At 48.6% G+C, this 22,781-nt stretch overlaps 1 protein-coding gene across 6 annotated transcripts in view; it reads right to left on the bottom strand.

Moving 5' to 3' along the window:
* Nucleotides 1-15,011: 15,011 nt before the first annotated feature.
* RGS8 (regulator of G protein signaling 8) overlaps nucleotides 15,012-22,781 on the bottom strand; it is a 41,912-nt gene continuing 34,142 nt past the window's right edge. For all 6 annotated transcript variants that reach the window (XM_059412730.1, XM_059412732.1, XM_059412736.1 and 3 more), the window contains exons 5-6: nucleotides 21,274-21,440; nucleotides 15,012-20,082 (exon numbers count right to left, since the gene is read on the bottom strand). In XM_059412730.1, coding sequence (XP_059268713.1) covers nucleotides 19,900-20,082; nucleotides 21,274-21,440 — 350 coding nt within the window. In that variant the 3' untranslated portion in view covers nucleotides 15,012-19,899. The remainder of the gene's footprint in view (nucleotides 20,083-21,273; nucleotides 21,441-22,781) is intronic.

Here is a 22,781-nt window from a genome sequence, read left to right on the forward strand (position 1 = left end):
TTACATATCATCTCCCAAAGCCCCCGCCTTCTAATACCATCCCAGTAGGGGCTAGAGTTTCAACATATGAATTTGGGGGCAGGGACAAAAACAAGATGTCTGTTACAGATGCTATATAAATGTTGGTTCTCTTTTTTGACATCCTCTTCTATAGGCATATCCCTACAAAGGCAGAGTCTATATCATTCTGTAGATCAAGCATGTTTTTTGATGTTTTGTAGAAGTTCAAAAGTGGAAATGGTAAACGTAGGGCTTCCCTGCAACTGATTCATTTCTGGCCATATTGTTTCAAACAGCTTTATTGTGGATAATCAACACACAATAAAGTGTACATATTTAAAGTATAAAATCTGATGTTTTGACTTATGTAAACACCAGAGAAATTATCACAAAAGAGTGAGTAATCAGGGTGCCTGGGTGGTTCAGTCAGTTCAGGGTCTGACTTTGGTTCAGGTCATGGTCTCGGGGTCCCAGGATGGAGCCCTTCTCCACGCTCAGCAGGGAGTCTGCTTGTCCCTCTGCACTTCCAACCCTCGTGCTCTTGCTCTCTCTCTCTCTTAAATAAATACAGTCTTCAAAAACAAAACAATACCAAATCAAAAAATCAGTGAGCAATCTATTACCTCCCCCCAAATTCCTTCAAGTCCCTTTGTGATCTCTGCTTCCCACTTGGCTCTGCTCTCCTGTCCCCAGACAGCCGCTGATCTGCCTTCTGTCTCTAAGAATTAGATTACATTTTCTAGGATTGAATATAAAGGGAATCACAGCATCTTCTTCTTTTTGTCTGTTCACTCATATTTTGGAAGAGGGGTAGTAGTTATCATTGAATGGTGGAGGAACACTGATCATAGAACCAAAGGACCAGGGCTCTTGTTCTGAGTAGATAGTAACAGGCTGTGTGACCTTGGACAGGTCATGTAACACTTCTGTGCCTCAATTTCCCTTACCAGTAATATAGGGAATAATAGAGTCTGTACTACCTCACAGATTCATTTATGGTAATTAAAAAGACTACCTGAGGTACAATACTAGAAGATATATTCCGTACCCCATGTATGTAGCTAGATGATATTTGACAGTATTAATTTGATGGTTTTTTTCACTACCTAAAATCTCCTCTTGCCCTTCCTCTTTTCAAGCAAATAACTGACTCTGTACCTTCTTTTGTCAGGGAAGTATTGTATAGAGTGGGAAAACAGAATCAGTCTACAGATCTACCTGGCTTTAGATTTCTGGACTCTCAGCCTTGAGAAGGGTACAGGTTTGCAGAAAAGTAAAAGAAGGGCTTTGTGTGTTCATAACGATGGTGGCTTAGGGTAGTAGTGGGGAGGGTGTAGAGAACCAGGTTCTCAAAAGTCCTTCTGCTGTAGCATCCACCCCTCCTTCCCCCTTCTGATTTCTCTAGTACCCGAGCCCTTCTGGGATTCTGCAGGCCAATGAACTTGACTCTTGTCAGTCAACAACCCCATCCCTTCACCTTCTCCCTTTTGGGGTCAGGTTTGATTCCATCCTCTCATGAGTCATTCATCATTTCTCCGTCTGCTGTCTCCACATATCGTTGTGGGTTACCTAGTTTCACCGAGCTAAAGTTTATTTTGAAGCTTCTTGTTCTCCTAGTTGCTTGTGAGCTGTTCTCCAGAGAGGAAGGGTCCAGAAAGTTATTTACTCTGCTTTCTTGACATTGAAAACTAACGAATTCTTTGCCTAACACTTTTTTTATGGAAATATCATCTACATGCACAGGTCTTACCTGTTTTAGTTCAAGGAGCTTTAACAAACATATCACCCATGTATCCCATGTCCCTAATAAGATCTAGAATATTCTCATCACCCCCAGATAGTTTCCTCATATCTTCTCCCAGTTTCCTGCTACCATCCTACCCCATCTGCAACCAAGCACTTAACTTTTGTTTTTGCTCTTATTATTGTTGTTTTAGCATAGATAAGTTTGCCTGTTGTAGAATTTCATGTAAGTGGAATTATAGAGAATGCAGTGTTTTGTACCTGGCTTCTTTTTTTAAATTATGTTTATCAGTAATACATTCCTGTTCATTGCTGAATAGTGTTTCTTCCTACGATATGATAGACCATGATTTGCTTCTCCATCGTCCTGTTTGTCTGGGTCATTTCAAGTTTTTGCCTATTGTGAATACTGCTGTTATGAACATCTGTACTTGTCTTTTTGTAGACGTGTTTTGAGACCCATGAGTGGAGCAGCCAGGCCAGAGAGTAGATCCACATTTAGCTTTAAAGAAACTGTCAGACTGCTTTCCGAAGTGCTTTGTACCATCTTGTGTTCCTACCAGCTCTGGATAAGATTTCCAGTAATTCCCCATCCTTGCCAAACCTTGTGATTAGAATTTTCATTTCACATATTCTAGTGGGTGTGCAATGAATCCTCACTGGTGGTTTTGGCATAATTTTTCCAAATGTTCCCTAGTCCCTAGAGGAGCCTCTTAGAGCTCTGGGCAGGGGTCTCTGAGCCCTCTTTTGGGTTGTCATTTGTCCTTCACAAGTGGGCCTGTTTATTGGCAAGAGAGAATCATTAGGATAGTATGCTAAAAGTCGCGTGGGTTTCTGTGTTCACAGAGGGCAGTAACTGCAGTCCATTGAGAGATGGTTCCTTGGCAAAGAGAAATATTCATATGTCATTTGCGAACTTAGGAAAGAGGTTTCAGAGACCACAAGTGAAAGATTACGTAACCATTGACATCTATAAAAAAAATCTAGCTGTACCTTCATGGGTTCAGTGCTGTGGATAAAAATAATTTGGAGGCAGAGAAAGGATATAAGAAAGAGTTTTATAACTATGATTTGAAGAAGCACTTGAAGGACACAAAGCTGTCTCAAATGCTGGCACCACTGTTTACAAATTAGCTGTTGGTAAACCGTTTATTTGCATTTCCCTAATGACTGATGGTATCAACCATCAGTCTATGGTTTATTGGACATTAATATACATCCTTTTGTGAAGTGTCTGTGTGAGTCTTTGACCAATTTTTAAAATTGTTCTTTGATTTGCATTGAGTTGTAGCAGTTCTTTACATATTCTGGCCACAAGTTTATTGTCTAATGTATATGTATTGTAAATACATAGAATACATGTGAATATCTTCTCTCAGCCTGGCTTCCCTGTTTATTTTAACAATGTCATTTAATAAACAGAAGTTTTAAATTTTTATATAGTCTCATTTATCATTTTCTTCTTGTATGCTTAGCGCTTTTTTGTGTCCTAAGAAGCCCATACCTATCTTCAAGTCAGAAAAGTATTCTCCTATTTTCGTCTAGAAATTTTATGCTTTTTGAGCTGGCCTCTGAGAAGCCCTAGGAAGGCCTGGAGAGAAAGGGTGAAGTGTAGCCAGCTTCACCCAGACATTCTACCTCCTTTGCTTCCTCTTTCCTCTGTCTCCATCTCAATCAAAGCAGGCTTCCCTCTGCATTTTATGTTTTTGGGTTTGGTTTTTTTCTTTTTTTTTTTTTAAGATTTTATTTATTCATTTGAGAAAGAGAAAGAGAGCACAAGTGGGGAGGGAGGGGGCAGAGTGGGAGAGAGAGATGTGGACCCCCCCCCCCAACTAAGCACAGAGCCCAAGCTCAATCCCAGGACCCTGAGATCACGACCTGAGCCAAAGGCAGATGCTTAACCCACTGAGCCACCCAGGTGCCTCTGTACTGACGTTTTAATTAAAATTTAATTTAATCGAAAGGTTTGTTCTCTTTCTCTCTTTTTCTTCCCTCCACTCCACTGGACTGTAAATTCCTTGAGTACAGGAACTACACAATCTTTTGCTCTCTGTTATGTCTTCAATTATGCACAGTACTTACACACCTTGTGAACACTTAAAACAAATTTTTAATTGAAATAAATCTAACCAAACTTGAAATGGGAAGAGAGACTCTATTCAGTTTAGCCAAATCTTACATAATATGTACTCCTGGGCTTCAGATCTGGGCCAGGCTCCTATGAGGGGAGAAAGACTCCCAGTGGGAATGAGATCAGAGGCCTCTGCCTGCAGCAGTCTCCATAGGAAGCAGTAAGAAAAGCATTGCCTTACACTTATGTAACTTTTACTATTTATAAAACACCTTCATATACCTTACCTCCAAAAAAAAAAATAAAGACCTTTCCCTATTTGTAAAGACAGGCAAATAGGGGTGCCTGGGTGGCTCAGTGGGTTAAAGCCTCTGCCTTCGGCTCAGGTCATGATCCCAGAGTCCTGGGATCGAGCCCGGCATCGGGTTCTGTGCTCGGCAGGGAGCCTGCCTCTCCCCTTCTCTCTGCCTCTCTGCCTACTTGTGATCTCTGTCTCTGTCAAATAAATAAATTAAATGTTAAAAAAAAAAAAAAAACTGGCAAATACCCCCAGAGTTTCAAGTACATGGGAGAGAACAGGGAGAGAGAAGTCTGGCCACATTTACAAGGTGGACAGATTCTGACCCCTCAGAGTGATGAGGACACTGAAAGGGCCCTTTTAAAGCAGTCCCCCTTCCCCAAAATTCCCAGTGATGCTCAAGATCTCCCAAAGTTTTATCCCTTCAGGTGAAGGCCTTTATCCCAGTCAAATTCTAGTCACCCTCCAGCTTCGATGTGTTGAGGCAGGACGGGTGGTGTGAGAAGGTCAGTAATGGCTATAGGGGGACATATTTCCAGTGCGGATGCTGAAGGCCTCCAGGGTCTCCCTTCTGGGCCTCATAACTGTGTTCTGGTCGAAACCCACAGCCCCCACCCCCACCTCTAGACAGGCAGGTGTGACCTAAAATACAGGATGCCCTTCCTTCCTGTCTGTGGCAGCCTCCCCCACCCCAACGCCTGGTTTCTGCCCCCACATTTTCACTATTGATCTTGGGGTAACCCCATCTGACCTAAGAAACTGTCCCAATCTGTTTCACACCTAGAAAATGAGTACTTGGAGACATTCTGATGGTTAGATACTGTGAAGATTTTTTCTTAAGTATATAAAAAGCTCAGCACCAGACCTAGCACATCATGAATGTTCAATACATCTTCTGAAAATAAGTACAGAGTTCACCCTGGGCTTCCAGTCTGTCTCACAGACCTAGACCTAATCATGCTGCTGGGCTGGGTTAAGTCACTTTTTTGAGGGAAAAGGAGGTAACTTTCTCAGGTCAAGCCCGGTGACTTTTAAAAGACCCATGGGTTGTGAAATCACCCGTATCCCCAAACCATCTGTCCAACTTCCACCACCATTGGGGTTCTCCAGAATTGCTTCCCAGTGACTTCTTTTCCTTTCCAGGACCACTGTGGCTGTCTCCTTCCCTCGGTTCTATCAGACACAAGAGCTGAGGGAAGGGAGTACGTGTGATTGCCACATCTCCAGGCATCCTGCTCCGACAGATAGGAGGCTCGGGATGCAGGGATAGAAGTCAGGGGACTGCTTCCAACTCCATGACGGATGTCACCCAGCTCTTCCACCAAACTTAACAGCACTGAAACTCAAAATGACACTTTCTTGTCAAGTCTGAATCAGGCATTTTCGACTCTAACTGGAGTGAGTCTGTCAATCCTCTGGAGGAAAGCTGAAGCTCTGGAGAGCTTTCAGATTCAGCAAACAGTTTTTGGATGTCTGCTGTGTGTCAGGTAGGCACTGTAGTGTGTGTGTGTGTGTGTGTGTGTGTGTGTGTGTGTGTGTGTGTGTTTAATTTCTATTCCCAGTTGCACAGTACAGATGAGGAAAGCAGGGCTCAGTGAGACTGAGGGACTTGCCTACCTACAGGCAGCAAGTGGAAAGGTCAGGTTTCTAGCCAAAGTTTACAGCTCCAGGTCCAAATCCACTGTTCTTTCCATTAGATAGCTCCTGGTGCCGCTCCTGGTGCAAGCCCAGACCACCTCCCCTAGCATCCTCCTAGAATATTACAGACCACATCAGGCTCTCACCTCTCAGAACCAGCAGCATGGCCACATGTTCATTTCACCGGCAGAAGCTGCCCAGGCTCAGAGTTTTGTCTCGTTCTTTCCATCCACTGATAGGATGCAGGGCATGTAGGAAAGCAACCGTTTCCTGGGAGCACTTAACAGTCTCAAAGCCTTCTCATACATATTGCCCACATTTTTCTGTACCACAGGACAGACAAGCTTCCTTTGCTCTGGTGGGGGAGAAGAGAGGAGTGGGAGGGAGGAGGGAAGCAGAAGGAACTTAATGAGTGACTTAGGATCCATTCTTAAAGGACCAAAGCACTAAGGATACTGATTTATAGGGAGCAAGATCAGCTCCATGGTTGGCTAGAAACATTGAGATTAACTTGATTTCTTGAGTACCTACTGGATGCCAGACAGTGCATTAGTAGTTTGTTATGAACATTACCTCATTAATACAAGCCTGTAATCTCTGCAATCATATTTTTAAAGGATTTCAGGGCACAAAACTGAACTAATCTTTATAATACTTTATTCATTCACACTATCCTCATTGGCCCATGCTTGGATCTTAATTATTTTTATTTCAATCATTCACTTTAGTGATCTGAAGAACACTCTTGAACCTACATCTAACTCAAGAATTAGAATACTAATGGTAATTAACCTCTACTCATGTGTTCCTTCCCTACATTGTCACAAATTAAAATAATGTACCAGTACCAGCCCTCTCCTATAGTTAATTTTCATAAGAGACTAGTAAGACCGGCTTCGACTGTCTTGTCCATTATCTCTCGATAACAAAATAAATAAATTTTTCTACATGATTAAGAAAAATCCTTCCCTATATCTCCCCTTACAAGAGGCCAACCCCATCCCCTATCATTTCCTTGTTCTTTTTTAGTTTTATTGTATATACAGGGGAACCTTAAAATAGATTGTTTATTTTGATTATATTTAAATTTTAATAAAAGGACTTGCTTCTTAGCTTAACATCATTTTGCTAGGATTCACCCATATTGTTGCTACAGTACAACTGCAGGCCATCCATTCTCATAGCTGTATGAGTTCCGTTGCGTGAATGTGCCACAATTTATCCATTCTTCTTTTGAGAGCCTTCTGTGTGGTGTCCAATCTTTTACCATTGCTACTAAGTGCTACTGTTGCTACTTAGTGCTACTAAGAACACTCTTGGGTACTTCTTTTAATGTCCACATATTAAAATATTTCTGACAGTTATATATCTAGTAATGGAAATAGCTGGGCCCATTCTCCAGATATGGAAACTGAGGCTCAGAGAGGTTCGGGAAACTGTTCAAGATTGCACAAACTGGTTGATAACCAGATCCAGGATCTGAATCCAGGACTGCCATGAAGAACAGAAGCAAGGAAGCGCTGGGAGAGAGGGGATGTAGGGGGCAAAAGGAATAGCAAGGAAACTATATTTTGTCCTCGTGAGACTAGAACTTATAGTTACTGAATGTCTTCAGCACCTTGCATACCCGTCCTCATGGCTTTGGCCTGTGCTGGGCTTGGGAGGCTCCAGAAGTTGGAGCCAGCCCTGGTTTGGGGTGAAGCCACTTGCCTTTTAATCCCCAGGGCTGACTGCTTGGTTACTAAAGTGGCAAACCTTTCTGGGGTTCAGAAGCCTCCTGTTCCCAGGGCACCTCCTCCCTCCTACCACAGAAGGCGCTCCCATACTCTGCCCCTGCCCAGCACCACCCTCCCCTACGGCGCCCAGACTCTGCCAGAGCCTCTCCTGTCCTTCCTGATGGGAAGCCTCAATCCTCAGCCGCCCTGGGCCACCGGCCTGCCCCCTCTACCCTGAAACACACACTACAGAGTGAGGCCACCCACAGAGCCATTTAATCATCCTGAGTGCAAGGACACACGGGCACAGGCGCCGGGAAGGGAAAACAGGACCTGCAGCTGTGCTCTGATGTCAGTGATGGGGCAGATGGGCACTCAAATAAAAATGAGAATTACCAGGCAAATACACCCTTGGCAGAGCAGCTGTTCGCAGGCCTCAGGCTTACAGGATTCCCAGATCTGCGTGTATTTAAGTAATGGCAAGACCTATAAAACCCCTCCCCAGAGGGCCCCCAGGCACAGATCCTGTTCTGGACAGAGGCCTCATTCTTTACCAAGTCCACAGACCTGCCCTCACCCACGCCTTCAACTTCTAATGGAATTTGCAATCCGTTTTAAGGAAGATTCGAATTTGAAAAATTCCTATCGAAGCCCTATAGATAGAGGGTCAGGGATATCTATGCACAGGGAGGACAGTCCGTGTCACCTTGGATCATCAGGGAGCATCCAGGCATTCACTGTGAGTCGTTTAAGAGCCCTGGACAGCAGAGGCTGCCTTCCAAGAAGGTTCGAACTTGACTCTTGCCGTTGCTTATACTCTGGGTTAAAAGAGGAAGAAAATGAATGACAGATGAAAAGTTAAATAAATAGCTTAGCTCTCCTGTAGAAGAAGTGATCTAGAGAGGTCTCTGCTTCAGGAAGGCAAAGCAGAGCCCCAGGGAGCAGCGGGAGGCCGTGGCCAGGAGCTCGGTGCTCATCGGACGGGTTCAGTCTTCAGAACCATCCCGCCATTCACCTGGGGTCGTGGCAATAACCCCTCAGAGCCACATGTGTCTTTCTATAAAATGGGACAATAATGTCTGCTCCCTGGGGTAGCGGTGAGGATTGAACAATAAGATATTTTTAAGTGCCAGCTATAAAAGAAGTAAGTCCCGGGGATGGCCTGTGTGGCAGCGTGACTGTAATTAACAAAACGATGTCTCTGGGAGTCTATCTTAAAAGTTCTCATGGCAAGAAGAGAAACGCGTCGCTCTGTGAGGTGATGCGTGTTAACTAGACTCCTTTCATGCCTGTTTTGCAATATATACAAAGAGCAAATCATGAGGGTGTACACCTGCAGCTAATAAAATATTAGAAGCCAATAATATCTCAATTAAAAAAAAAACAAACAAAAGCTAAAATAAGGATAGCCCTGCCTTGTGATGATGAGGGGGGAAAAGAAAGCGTTCATAGGACATGGGCTTATAGTACTCTGTGAATAGCACTGATCCCTCCAGAAAGAACTGAGGGCACACACCGAGTTCTCCGCTCCAGCCGGACGATTATTGGACACATTCTAGTTCCTCACTTTGTCTGTTTCTTTCCTCTCTTCCTTGATTGGTTGTGGATGTGTACATCCACAGCTTTAAAAAATATCTCCCTGCTCCCCTGTCCCTACCAAGCCCTCCTCCTCAAGCACCGACTCCCCAGCCCCCAGCCCTGCCACCCCCAAAGGGGGGCCTTGGAGGGGAAGCTGGATTGGTCCCTGTTCAAGGGCCAGGGCAGGAAGCCAAAGGCCCTGAATGTCTCCACAGACGCCTGGCATGGCCGGCCTCTGCCTGGCCGCTGCTGGACTGCCTGGCTCCAGGACAGATGCTTCCCTGGGGACAGGGAAGTGGAAGCAGGGGCAGGTGCTACCAAGACAAAAAGGCTGGCAGACAGGCCAGCTGCCAGAGGGTGGAGGGGGCCCTGTGGGTGGGGCCTGAGGTGGGGCGGGGGGGGGGGGGGGGCCCGGGGGGGGGGGCCGGGGGGGGGGGGGGGGGGGGGGGGGGGACACGTGACAAGCATCTGGGCCGCTGCACCCTGCTCACAGCTCTCGCCTCCCAAAGCTAATGGCCCAGGCAGACCATGCTGAACGCACCCTTTATTCTCGAGGCCGGACTCCCTCACTCCTCCTCAAAAGAGGGCTTAACCCAGGCTGGTGAGCAGGTGGCCAACAGCTGCTCCCTCGACAGGGCAAGACTGTCTCCGTGGCTACAAAGCAGGCCCAGATGCCACCCCTCTGCGTGAGAATGTTTCCTCCTGGCTGAGACAAGTCCCTCGGCAGAGCTGCCTGAAAAGGGCCATTTGCCAGGGGGAGGGGCTGAGTCCCACAGCTCCCCTTGGCTGTCCACAGGCACTATCTCCGCTCCTCTCCCGCAAGACCCCTTTCTCTTAGCAACTGCCAGCCCTGAGTCAGGAAAGCAAACCAATATATTCTCACAGGTAATTGCTGTCTATTCATCTCCCCAAGACTCAACTCCACGAAGGGAGAGGAAGTTTGCCCTATCAGCAGGCTACCGTCTGGGGGATTCTGTGATTTGAAGGTAATTATGATGCAGAAGGTCCTAGAAGCTCCCTTCCTAGCTCCTCACCCCTTCCTTGCCATTTCCCATGAGGTGCTGCCGACCTAGGTCATGAACAGTTAGGGACTTAAATCATCCCCCATATTGGTTACAACTGACCAGAGAAAGCACCTCCTGGAAAACCCTGACCATTTCATTTTTAAAACGCAGGATTAAAATAATTCCCCTTCACATCCCAGCAGACACACACACCGCCTTTCAGTATTCGAGGCCGGCTCCATTCGATCTACTCCAGCACCACTACTACCCCGCACCTTGACTGAGAACGTCCACCATCAGCTACATTTCCCGTGTTTCTCCGAAGGCTACAAGTCAAAAGTCTAATCCTGGCTCCGGCATAAACTAGGTCAGAGCATACCAGAAGGGCCGAGCAGTTGGTTTGGTTTTGCACGACGTGGGATTTTGTTTTCAGACTCTTCCAACTCAAAGTTCAGTTAATTTGTTTGCATTTTGTGTGTCTCCTTGGAAAGCCTGCATGACAAGTGAGAGTGGTCCCTATTCTATTTAGGTCATAGGGCATGTAAGGAGGGGTCCTAGTACTCTGGCTGGGTCAAACCCCCTGTTGAATGAAAGGCACCTTGTTTTCTTTCTAGGGACAGAGGTCCTGTTTTTCAAATACAGTTTATATTCTACCTACTGTGATAAACTTGCCGACCACCCCAGGACAGGCTCTGGGATGACTGCAAACCAGAGTTTGGATCTCCAATAGTTGTGGCTACTATTCTGAGGACACCTACACAGACCAGCTCCTGCCCAGGTGCTCTGCCCATCTCATCTGCAGACCTCACATTGCCTGGAAACGTGGGTACTATTATCCCCTTTTTGCTAACAGGAAAACAGACTAGGAGAGGCCAAATTCCTTCCCCAGGGTCACACACCCAGAATAAGTAACAGTTTCAGGATTCAATCTCAGGCATCCAAATCCCCATTTTCTTTCCTGCCATGTGTATTAAGAGGAGAGCCCCTGTCCATTTGGGTGCCTGCAAGACGGGTCTTAATGTCTGGGGGGACGGGGCTCTTTGTTCCTCGGGGGGGGGGGGGAAGCCCCGGGAGCCCGAACCCCAAGATTGTGCTCTCCCACCCCCTCAGGCCGCAGCTGTAAGAGACAAAGACTATGCTTATCTGGGGGTTGGGGGTGGGGCTGTGACTCAGCCTCCCCCTGGAAGAAGGTGCCCTGTGAGATGGCAGTGAACTGATCGCCCTCCTAATGGAGAGATATTACAAAGAGCAGAGCAGAAACAAAACAAACTAGCCCAGCTGCACCTGAATGCGCAGCAGCTCGGGAACAGCTCGGGCAGATAATTGGCTAATCCAATTTCCAGCTGGCTTGGTGGTGCATGTCAGCCACCATCACTTTCCACCACGCCTTCAGCTTCTCCAGGAGCCCAGATTTTTGAACGAGCAAAAGATAAAGAACTGACCCTTGTTTTCACATCTCCCCGCACCTCTCCCTCGGCCTGCGCTGACATTGACATGCATCCTTCCCACCCCGGGGGGATCTCAGCTCCGACATCTGTTCCTTTCCCCTGCACCTATGCACCCCACCCCGGCCCTGCATTCCCCTCTACAAAGCAGGACCTGTCCTGGATTCGCTAGCGGAGCTGGGGTTCTAACTCCGATTCTGCCACCTGCAGGTCGCATGACCTTGCCTTTGGCACTTGAGCTCTCCTGCTTCAGTTTCTGTATCTGTATATGGGGATAATAACCCCCAAACAGTATCTACCTGTTATGGGCTGAACTGTGTCTCCCCTGATTCGTATGTTGATGCCCTAACCACCCCCCCAATATTTCAGAATATGACTCAATTTGGAGATAGGCCTTCAGAGAGATGATTAGATTAAAATGAGGCTGTTGGGGTCAGCCCAAATCCAACCTGACTGGTGCTTTTACAAGAGGAAGAGACCAAGGGTTAAGGTCTCCAGGGAAAGGCCATGTGAGGCACAGCAAGAAGGTGGCCTTCTACAAGCAAAGGAGAGAGGCCTCAGAAGAACTTAATCTTGCCTGCACCTTGATCTTGGACTGCAGAATGGGGAGGGAACACCTTTCTGTTGTTTAAGCTGCTCAGTCTGTGGTATTATGTGATAGGAAGCCTAGCAAATCCACACCCTACCTGAAAGCACTATTGTGGGCCTCCGACTAGATGGAGCATCTAAATTGCTCTGTAAAGTTCCTGGCCCCTAAGTGTCTTCTACTAGTATGGCCACGTCTGTTAGTACAGTTAGTCCGTTAGTCCGGCCTCGCTTTCTGTAGCCCCCATTTGGTAAGCCTCATGCCTGTGTTGTGACGGGGTAAGTTCCTGGGAGAGCTAAGGAAGTTCTCTGAGGGTCCCGGGGGTACATTTCTGGTCTCTGCCTCCAGCCTACCCAAGGGCTTAATCTATAAGGGCAGCTCAAAAACATTTGTAGATATAATATTCTAGAAATATTGTAGATATGTAAAGGTAAATATGTAGATATGTAAATATGTAGATATAATATTCTAGAAATAGCTAGGGACTGGAGTAAGGAACAAGGCAGACCATCTTCAGGACGTTGATGATTTAGCAGGGAAGGAGGAGACACTAGTCGTGTACCATCACTTGCTTTGAGTAGTATCCTTTAGCTTCCACCAAAAAGCAGGTGAGCTCTGAATGAAGGTGCTGGCTTGAGTCCCTGTGAGCCCGGGGAGAGAGAAGACAGCAGCTAGCACCTGCCCGGGGCCTACTACGTACATTGTCTGCACAACAGCCCCAACTGGTTGACTCTGTTCTTAGTTTAGTTTTTCAGATGAGGAAATGGAGGCACAGGGAAATAACTTTCCTAGGCTCCGACCACGTGTAAGAGTTCACAGCTGGGTTCCAACTCAAGCAGTCTAGCGTCAGAGCCCAAATGAGCAGGAAGAGTGTGCTCATGGAACGCCGGTCAAAGACAGTTCTCGCAGGCTTGTGGTTTTCTGTTTCCATGGCCGGACACGCAGCCACTGTGATGTGGGCCAGGGACTTGGGCCCCCGCTCTGTGCTCTAGAATCCGTCACGGACAGGGGAGGCAGCACCCATGACGGGTCCCCACACTTTTCTTCTAGCCTTCGGAATGGCTTTGCCCCGTAACAACTGGACAGGAGACAAGGACAGACCTCAACAAAGAAATGCAGCCTCAGGAGGGAGTTACATCAATGAGTACTCTTGTTTTCCTCTGGCCACTTTGTTGATGTGGACAATAGGACCAGAAGGGATTGGGCTTGTTTTCCCCACATTTACTGTGCTTAATGAGATGCTCAGCATAGTGTTAAGTGTTTTCCTCTGAAAGAGGATCTGTCAAGGCCTGGAGACAGATCTCAGATCCAAAGGGAGGGAGTAAAAATCCGCGAGGGGCCTATAAAACCTGTCCCACAGAGGAAAAGCTCAGGGGCTAGAGAGAATGTGTGACGGTTTTTGGAAAGAGCTTTTAGCACAGGGTGAGTCTAGCTCCCCCTCCCATGGGGCTGAGGGCCTGCCTCTCACTTCACCCCCAGGAGAGTGGTACAGTGGGTGCCTCCGAGAGGGAGGCTTGGAAACCTGATCCCAGCTTGAAAAATCAAAAACATGAGCAATATGGGCTGGCCGGGGGGCCCTGGCTGCAGAGGAAAGGCAGAGCAGCTGTGGCCTTGTAATTCTGGGGACAAGGAGACTGGCATGGGGTCATCTGAGGAGCTCTCCAAAACAGACCGCAGCGGAGAGAAGGTAGGGCACTTCCCGGGATGGGCGGGACAAGCCACTAGCCTGTTTGGGGGAGCTGGGGATATGAGGGGGAGGACTCCTCAGAGACAGGGTCTCCAGTGAACCCAGAAAGGACCCAATGGAGTTCTCTTAGGCCCGGAGAGCCTGAGGCCTGTCCCAGAAGGCACGTGCGTCAGGGAGGCCCCTGGCTCCCTTCCCTGCTCCTCTCAGTCCTGGAGGAGTCAGAAGCCCAAGTGGCAATAGGGGTGGGGGGCGCCAAAGGGGAACACTGGAAAGAGAGGAGCCAGTCCCACGCCCACCCCGCCGGCAGCCTCCAGTCTGCACCAGCCCGGGCTGCTACCATTCATGCATAGCCAAGACCACCAAACTGGAACCCAGAAGCCAACATTTGAGTTGCAAGAGGCTTTATCATTTAACCCAAAGCGTTCACCTTTGAAGAAACATCACAGGGGCGCCTGGGTGGCTCAGTGGGTTAAGCCTCTGCCTTCGGCTTGGGTCATGGTGTCAGGGTCTTGGGATCGAGCCCAGCATTGGGCTCTCTGCTCGGCGGGGAGCCTGCTTCCCCCTCTCTCTCTGCCTGCTTGTGATCTCTCTCTCTCTCTCTCTCTCTCTGTCAAATAAATAAATACTTTGAAAAAAAACAAAACAAACAAAAAAGAATCATCAGCTTTCCTTTCTAGATAGACCCTCTCTGGTGCATTTTACTTATTTGGATCACTAAGATTTGATGCATGTCCACGTTATGCCCACACCTGACAGATGAGTCTCACAAGCAGACACTACACCTCATTCTCCTCCAGTCCTCTCCACGGGACCCGATCACCAGAGACACGCCAAGGCCTGATGACTAAAGCATGCTCCTTGGGGACACGCTGATTGTAGAAAGCCAAGTGCCGTTAGAAGCAAGAGCAGCCCACTCGGTTTTCAGACGGCCCCAGATGAACAAACACATAAACCATCCCTCCGCCTTTTCTCTCCCTGCATGTCAAGCAGTAGGTGGTGCTGATAAAAACACCACCTCGTGTTTGCTCGGCACTTGACCGTTCCAGGGCCAGCCTCGTGGGCCCCAAGTCACCCTCCACCCCCCACACGACCCCAAACCACTGCCACCCCAGTTCCACCCACGTGGCTGCTTTCCCCGCCGGGCAGCCCCCTGCCGGCCACCACCCCCACCCCACCCACCCCACCCCGGCGGGGAGTCCACGTGTCAGGTGGATTGTCTCGTCACAAAGAACCAGCGGGCCAGAAGTGTGGGCAGAGAGCGGAGGGCCGCGTGTTCAGGCTCTCTGTTTATTATGTTCTCCCAGCCTTGTGTATAGTCGAGGCGAATGACAGGATTCCACTTTGCACAGGAATGAAACAACTCAATGAGGACTCCATCAGCCAAGCGGTTCCTACGGCAGATGAGCTGTCGCGCATCTCCCGTGCACGCCCCGTGACCCGGCCACGCGGCCGCCTCTCCCTGCACGCGGCAGAGGGACGGCGGCAGAAGGGTCCGATGGGAGGGACCACCACCAAGGGCACATGGTGCGCCGAGCCGGCCTGGACCTCACGCCTGGGAAGGCTGGCGGCCCCGTCCTGCCGTCTCCCATCCGGGCCCACAGCATCCTGTGGGGTCCTGAGAGGCCAGGGGGACCGGGAGACGTGGCTGCTCTCGGCAGCTTCCTCCACAGCCTCATGCCGAGTGGCACAGGTTCTCAGAGGCAGGGGTGGCTCTCCGCCTCCCTTGCTTCTGACCCGGAGAGACACCTACTTAGAGAGGGTGACCCTCGGCCGACTGCAGGACAGCGTCAGATGGAACGTGGAATTCCTCTGCTTGGCTTGGGCGTAGGCACACCCAGGGTCAGGAGAGCTCTGGGCACTCATGTCGATGGGGGCCGTCTTGCCCCTGAACGTGCTGCTTTTCACTGTCCCTTCTGCTTCGTGGAGAAGCGGACGCCACGTCAGCCGCTTGCCTTTCCCGTCCTGTTCCTTCCTCTTCAGTCTTCCCCACTCCTACCCTCTTGACACAATGGGTTCATGACTTTCCCTCACAGTCCAGGGCCCCGGGGGATGGGGTCACCCTGGCCCCGCCAAGGAAAAGGACCCAGGCCCTCGCCCTACCCAGAGGCTGGGCCGGCTGCCTGGGCAGAACACCATTTCACAGCTTTGGTTTGCTCCGAGCAGCAAGTTCTGGGGCGAGCACCAAAGAAGAAAATCCACTGGGAATCTTCCAGCTGCCCATCCAGCCTGAGACCGAAGAGGGAATCGTGAGGGCTTAGCGCAGGAACTGAAACCCCACTGTGGCCTTGGAAAAGAAAGCCCCAAAGGGCATGACAGTCCCAGGATAGGACACACCCTTCGCCCACTGCCTGAGTTCCACCTACCCTGTCGCGTGGCCTTGAACACAGAGGCACGACCTAAGGCTAATGACCAGAGGGCATTGGACACAGAGGCACGACCTAAGGCTAATGACCAGAGGGCATGAACACTCATGAAGGATGGAGAGGCCCAGGAGGCGAGCTTGGAGGAAGCACTGCGAATGAGAGACTCGGCTGGCTGCGTAGGGAAACCTCTCCAGAGCTCCCTCCAGACACCCTCCAGAGCTCCCTGTCATCGGCCGACCCGATCGCTGCCTCATGCCCTGTGCAACTGGGGCAAAACCATTTTCATCTCAAAGGAGCACGTCGGACTGAGACAGCACAGGGTGCAGCCCCCCAGAGTCTGACTCAAGGCTGGCAGGTTCCCCATTATTGTGCCTGTTTGCCTCTGCGTGCGCTCTACCCTCTAGGCCTAGCCCCCCGTTAATCTCGGCCGTGCTCCTTCTCACTCCCCAGGCCGGTGCTTCCTGACCTCATCCACGCGGAATCACCCGGGTCGCTGTAAACAAACAACTGCTGCCGTGGGTCCCATCCCCAAGCTGTTCTGGGGTGGGACCTAGACATTTAGGTCTGAAAACTCGCCAGGGGATTCCTAGGAGCCGCCAGGGCTGCGAGCCACTCTCTTAGACCATCTTCTTTCCAAGCCTACTGCATGGGAACTTACTAAAACTGCAGTTTTCTGGGTGCCCCCCCACAAGACTTTCGGATCAGCATCTCTGGGTGTGCGTCCTGGGAATTAGCACTTGTAACAGGCTTTCCCAGTAAGCCCTGGGCACGCTCCGAGGATGCTGAGCGTCCTCACCCCACAGGCACCCTGCGACTGTGAAGGGTTGTCATAGATTAGGTTCTGTTTGGTTTGCCCAAGGCAACAGGTCATCTCCCACTGGCTTAAAAACAGGCTGACACTCAAGTGGGGCCGAAAACCCACTTGTGGGGTGGAGAGCAGTCCTAAAATCCACCGCTCTGCCTGGCCTCCTGCCCTGGCTTGCCCTGGGTCTTCAAAGTGCCCAGGCCCAGAGCATGCCTTGAGCCCAGAAGGCAGTCCACAGCACGAGCCCGGCATGAGGATTAAAGGAAGACCTTACACGGAAGGGGCCCCTGCAGATGCCCACGTAATGGGGCAGGCGAGGACCCAAGGAAGAGGAACTAGGAGAGAGGGCAGGACGGGGAGACATGGAAGGTCGGGGATGAGGTATGCTTTGATATTGCTCTAGATGTTGTAAACATTTTTCTTTGTTTCATCACAGACCAAAATCTGGGTTGGCATGACCTAAGTGCCTGAACTTAGGCATCGGAGCAGAGAGCTCCGTGCCTTTTGTGGAAAGCAGGACAGAAAGCGTGTGAGGACAGCTCCACCGCATGGGAAGACCATCTCTGTGGGGTACTGGACTCACGCTCACAGTGGTCACATAAGCACGCACGCACGCAGACACTCCACGGGAGTACCATAAATAGAGCTATCACGTTCCTCTACACACAGACACACGCCCACATACCCTCCCATAGCGGCAAAATTCAGGACACCCAAGCTTGGTCCTTCACGCCTCCCCATCATGGGGGGGGAGTCACCGGGCGCCATGACATCGCCATCTGCAGCCTTCATTCCATTGGCAAGAACTCCAGGCCTCAGGGGAGGCCACGGCCCAACACTCTTGTGCAGACTTCTGGGGACAGTGGAAGCGGTAAAAAGGCCCCTCTTAAACATTCCATTTTTCGGGAGCTCTGTGCTGTTCTGACTTACATGCACCTCATATTCAACAGTAGAGTTGGCAGCAGTTGCACATTTCATGTGTAAACAATGTTTAAAATACCCTGTTCAAGAATTTGATCATTAAATTAATTCTGGCAGCTTTAGCTAAGAATGGTTTTTTACCAGTGGGGGTAGGGGGACACTACCTGATCTAACTAGGAACACCCGTTCAAGGCTTCAGAGTCCTTGAATGTGAGATTTCACAGGATGCTTCAGTGTGAGGGCCAGGTGGCATGTGTTCTCGCTCTCCTTGGTGGTTCAGACAGACTCGCCAACCCTCGCTTACAGATATAACGTGTCATGGCAGGGCAATGGACCCTAAAACCAGGGCGACTCAAGAGCCCCCTTGGACTTGACTAGCTGCAGCCAAAGAAGGAAGAGTTTCACAGAGTGTCTGGAAAGGAATGAAACGCTGGAATCTGGTGCATCTAAAGAGGCCCATCGCCCCACACAGGGAGAATGCTTCAGCCCAGTTCTCAGTCACCAAAACTCCAGAGTTTGTGCCTAATCGTAGTTCTTCCATTGAGTCAAGCTGAAAGTTTTGGAGATCTGCAATGAATCCAAATCCATTGGCTGTGAATCATCCCAATAGTACTTCCACCATATTCTCCATGATTTGGTCCAGCTGGAGACTGACCTCTTCCAGATTCCTCTTCCACTTTCTGGTCTCTCTGCTGAGGAGTCACATCTTGGGCGTTACAGACTTGTGCCAAAGTCCACTTTTTCTCAGTCAGCTAGAGCTTTATGCTTGTCCTCCAAGGAAGGGTTTCCTGACACAGCTCCAAAAGCAGTCGCAGGGTACCGTGAAAGCATTTTAGGAAGATTCTCCACAGCCAGATGTTCACAGTGATCTTAGCCTCACCTCCTGTTCCATGTTCAATCCCAAAAAGTCAGAGATCAAGAAGGAAGTTGCTGATTAGCCAAGGGTGGCCCTCATGAGAGAGACCTTTCTAAGAAAGCATGCTCCCAGGAAGCAAGCTGGAGAGTTACAGCCTAAATTCCCATTCTCCCCCATCATAATTACATGACCTGCATGGAAGGGGGGACAGGGAGAGACAAGTAAAGTATTAGGCACCATGAGAGCTGTCCATGCTATGGGAATTCACCTCCCTTTGTCGAGCTGTCTGTCAGTCTAAGAGATCATGATGTGTGATGCCTCAGGGAGGTGAGGGCAGAGAATATAGTAAGCAACAGAAAGGATATATGGTGCCCCATTGCACAAAAGTCTACTGGTGCTATGTTCCCTGGTCATTTGACTTCTGGAATATTTCTTGGTAGAACTGAAGAAGATTTGCAAGCTGTATCCTTCTTAAAAGCAGATCCACACCAGAACTCATGAAAGGCATCTCCCAAGACCCTCCCTGGAATTGTGAGGGTAAAAAAGTCTTGTGAATTTCCTAGGCTAAGATGGGCAGTGATCACAGCTCCTCATACTGGTCCAATGGAAATGGAAGAAATAGCCATGGAGTTTGCCTCTTCTCCCAAGGCCACCCGTTAACGACAGTGCTAGATACCTGGGATTCCCCAGAGACCTCTCTCCATGGTGAGGTCCCAGCACCCAGGACTGGTCATTACATTGTGACAGCAAATCACAAACATGAGCCAGAGTCTTTAAGCTCTTCCTCACAGGGGTATGGTACAAGTTAGAGTCAGGAATCCTAACTGAGGAGGGTGTGGAGGTGGTGGAAATTGCATTTGCATTATTTACACATAGCCCAGCGTAGCAAATCTGCCTTCTCAGCGGCAATGACCCAAGGCATTATGGAGGGCAATTTGCTGACCCAATAAAAGGGTAATAGCAGCAAGGTGCTACCACTAACCGAAACACAAACATGGGTAAATGGAAGAGTCCAATCTCTGGTGACTGGATCTTACTTTGGAATGGCCTTTCATCCATTTCTCATCCCCAGGCTCCCAACCTAAGTGCCATTGCTTTGTGAACACCTATGACATATCATGTTAGAATATGGTCTTGGCAGCAAAGGGAGGGGAAAAGCCAGTGATCTCCAAGAGTCCCCATCTGAGGTCTAACTGAGCCTCCTCTGGCTTTGGGACAGCAAATCTAAGTACATTTTGGACCTCAGGAACCTGGGATAAGAGTCTTTCTCCATGAGGCTGTGTACTTTTCCCTGGGCTTGATCAAAGCAAGTCAGGGATGGCTCTTGCATGTTCTTCCTCGTGGCTTCTCGGGTCTGGAAGTCTATGTTTACCTGGAGACACAAACAGAAAGCATGGTCACAGGCCCTCAAGGGCCAAGGTGTCTGGCAGCTGCTCCTAGCTGTACAATAATTATTAATGACAGTGTCTTACACATGTAAGCTTATTCATACTTTTCAAACTGTTTTCTTAGAGGTCATCCCCTTCGATCCCAGCAAGAATCCCGAGAAGTCTGAAGACCCAATATTCCTCATCCCAATTTACAGATAAGGACACTGAAGAAAGGAGATACTGAAAAGCTGGTTAAAGTACTATAGAGAGTTGGTAACAGAGCCAAGGCAAAATCCCAAATCACTTAATTCCTAAGCCAGGAGGCTTCACCATGCCAGGAAAAGGGTAACACTGAAGGTAAGTATTAATGTGGATTCCTTAAAGTAAGCTTGCCCTCTTGTTCTTTCTTAACTACTAAGGAAACAAATGCCCCAAGAGGAGAGACTATGGTTATAATGGACGTCTCTGTTCCAAGCAGTATTATAAGGAGCCTACAATGTCCTGGCCACTGGCCAAAGTCCTCCTCCATCTCAAGTCAAAGGATAATTGAAGAGCTTCAGGGATATAATGCACCAAAACTCATAGATAGCAAATATTTTTCTTCTATAAAACCTTCCCAAGTAAAATTCTGTTTTATAACTCAGCGCAGCCATACATAGAAATTCATTTTATTATTTTAGTAAGTTATCATAAGATAATAGAAATGACTATAATTACTCATTAAGGAGCAGTGGCAGATGTTGACCAGGTGCTTTATCCCTAATACTCAAGAGTAGTCTTGAATGATACGGGGTATTATACTCTTCTACACTGGGGAAAACGTGGTTCAGAGAGACTAGCTAACTTGGCCAAGACGACACAGCTGGGAACAAGTGGATGCTCCTCCCACTAAGGCTTGCTGCCTTCCACTAGGAAACTAATATGGATTCAACGGCATCTGTCCTTGCAGAATCCCTATAGAAACACAGGTCCTACAGGCGCGTGCTTGACAGCTAAAACACTCCCTTACAGAACAATTTTTTAGAAGTCCCAGGCTCTGCACCTTTAAAGTGTTCCTCCCCCCTCCCCCCCATTAAGAGCCATCAGAGAGGTAAGGCTCAGTTTAGAAGACAGTACTCATCAAGACTGGCTCAAACCCCAACAAGGAGTGCAATGGATCCATGGATAGAAGACTCTTGCCACCACCAACACACCTCCCTCGGAGCCTGCACATCCACAAACTCCTCAAAGATCCTATGGGCCTTGGAAACCAGCTTTGCAGTTGACCTGGTCTTCTTGAACTCCTCACAGGCCAGCCAGAATTCCAGGTTCTCCTCGCTGAACTCTGTCTTCAAGAAGGCGCGGAACGCAGCCACCCCATCTGTGGATGTGGAGGGAGGGGGAAGGAAGACAGATAGGAAGGGACTTAAGCTCATGAACTGCAGAAGCAAGAGAGAAGGGCAGCCATAATGTGAGACCAGCCCTGACTGTCCAAGCCCCACTGCCCCACATCTGCTTGAAGACCCTACCTCTTAAACACACAGGTACCCTTGGAGACAAGCTCTACTTGGGGCTCAAGGACTGCAGTGATAGGAGGGAGAAGTGTTGAGGAAGCCATAGTAATAATGACTATAGGGGGCCCTGGTCACTCTTCATCAATCTTTGGTGGTCACTGCCTGTCCTTTAATGTAGAGTCCTCTGTCCCCTGAGTCCACTGGTGAACCTGTGTTTCTAATTAGGCCAAAGTAATATTTGTAATGCATTCCCTACCCTAATCCACGTTAACCACCCTGACAAAAAAAACAACCTGTTATAAGACAAACTACAGGAAGGGGTGAATGCCTCAGGACTAATCCTTCACTACTACCAGAAGAAAGCCTGAAAGTACACACTGAAATTCAGTCACTAAAGCCATTCTGTTACCTTCACAGGGTTCCTAGCCTCTTCTAAAAAACTTCTGAGGTGCTGTGTTTTAATGGTTTAGCCTCTGGATACTTTGTTTTAAAAGATCTTGCTTATCAAATTACATGTTTTAATTAAGATTAATTAGAATTTTCCTCCCAAATGATTTAACAATGAACACATCTTTTTCATTTTTTTTAAATCCATGTCATGCATATTGCCAAGGAGAGTTTCCAATCAGAGTAAGGTGAGCAGGGTTACCACGTAGATTCGGAAAACAACACCCCTTGATAGCCTATACATTCAGCTAATGTTTTTATATGAAAATATAGGTTATAAATTGTCTTAACCCTCAACACATTCTCCTCTACTCAAATAAGAGCTATTTCCTTCTACAGACTGTCCTCAGGGGATGGGCAGACACAGCCTAGAAGGAAGTTACTGCACTGATTAAAAATGGCTCTGTCAAGAATGTTGTTTTTGTTTTGTTTTGTTTTTCGTTTCTAAAACTTGTTAAGAGGACAAAATGTCAACAGTTCTAAATGCTGAGGGAGGGGATTACCTGGGCATCCGAGGCCCACAGGTGTGACCCAGGACAAGGAGCTGCCCAGGATCGTCCCAGGGATTCCTGGCGCCTCCTGCTATCAACATATTTAAATGTCTGTCTTTACCTTTGTGAACCAGTTTCATTTCTAATTAGAAAGTCACGGGGAGGGGGCGCCTGGGAGGCTCAGTCATTAAGTGTCTGCCTTTAGCTCAGGTCATGATCGCGGAGTCCTGGGATCAAGCCCCCCATCACAGGAAGCCTGCTTTCCGCCCC

Source organism: Mustela nigripes, chromosome 10 (assembly GCF_022355385.1).
Source record: "Mustela nigripes isolate SB6536 chromosome 10, MUSNIG.SB6536, whole genome shotgun sequence".
Classification (NCBI taxonomy): domain Eukaryota; kingdom Metazoa; phylum Chordata; class Mammalia; order Carnivora; family Mustelidae; genus Mustela; species Mustela nigripes.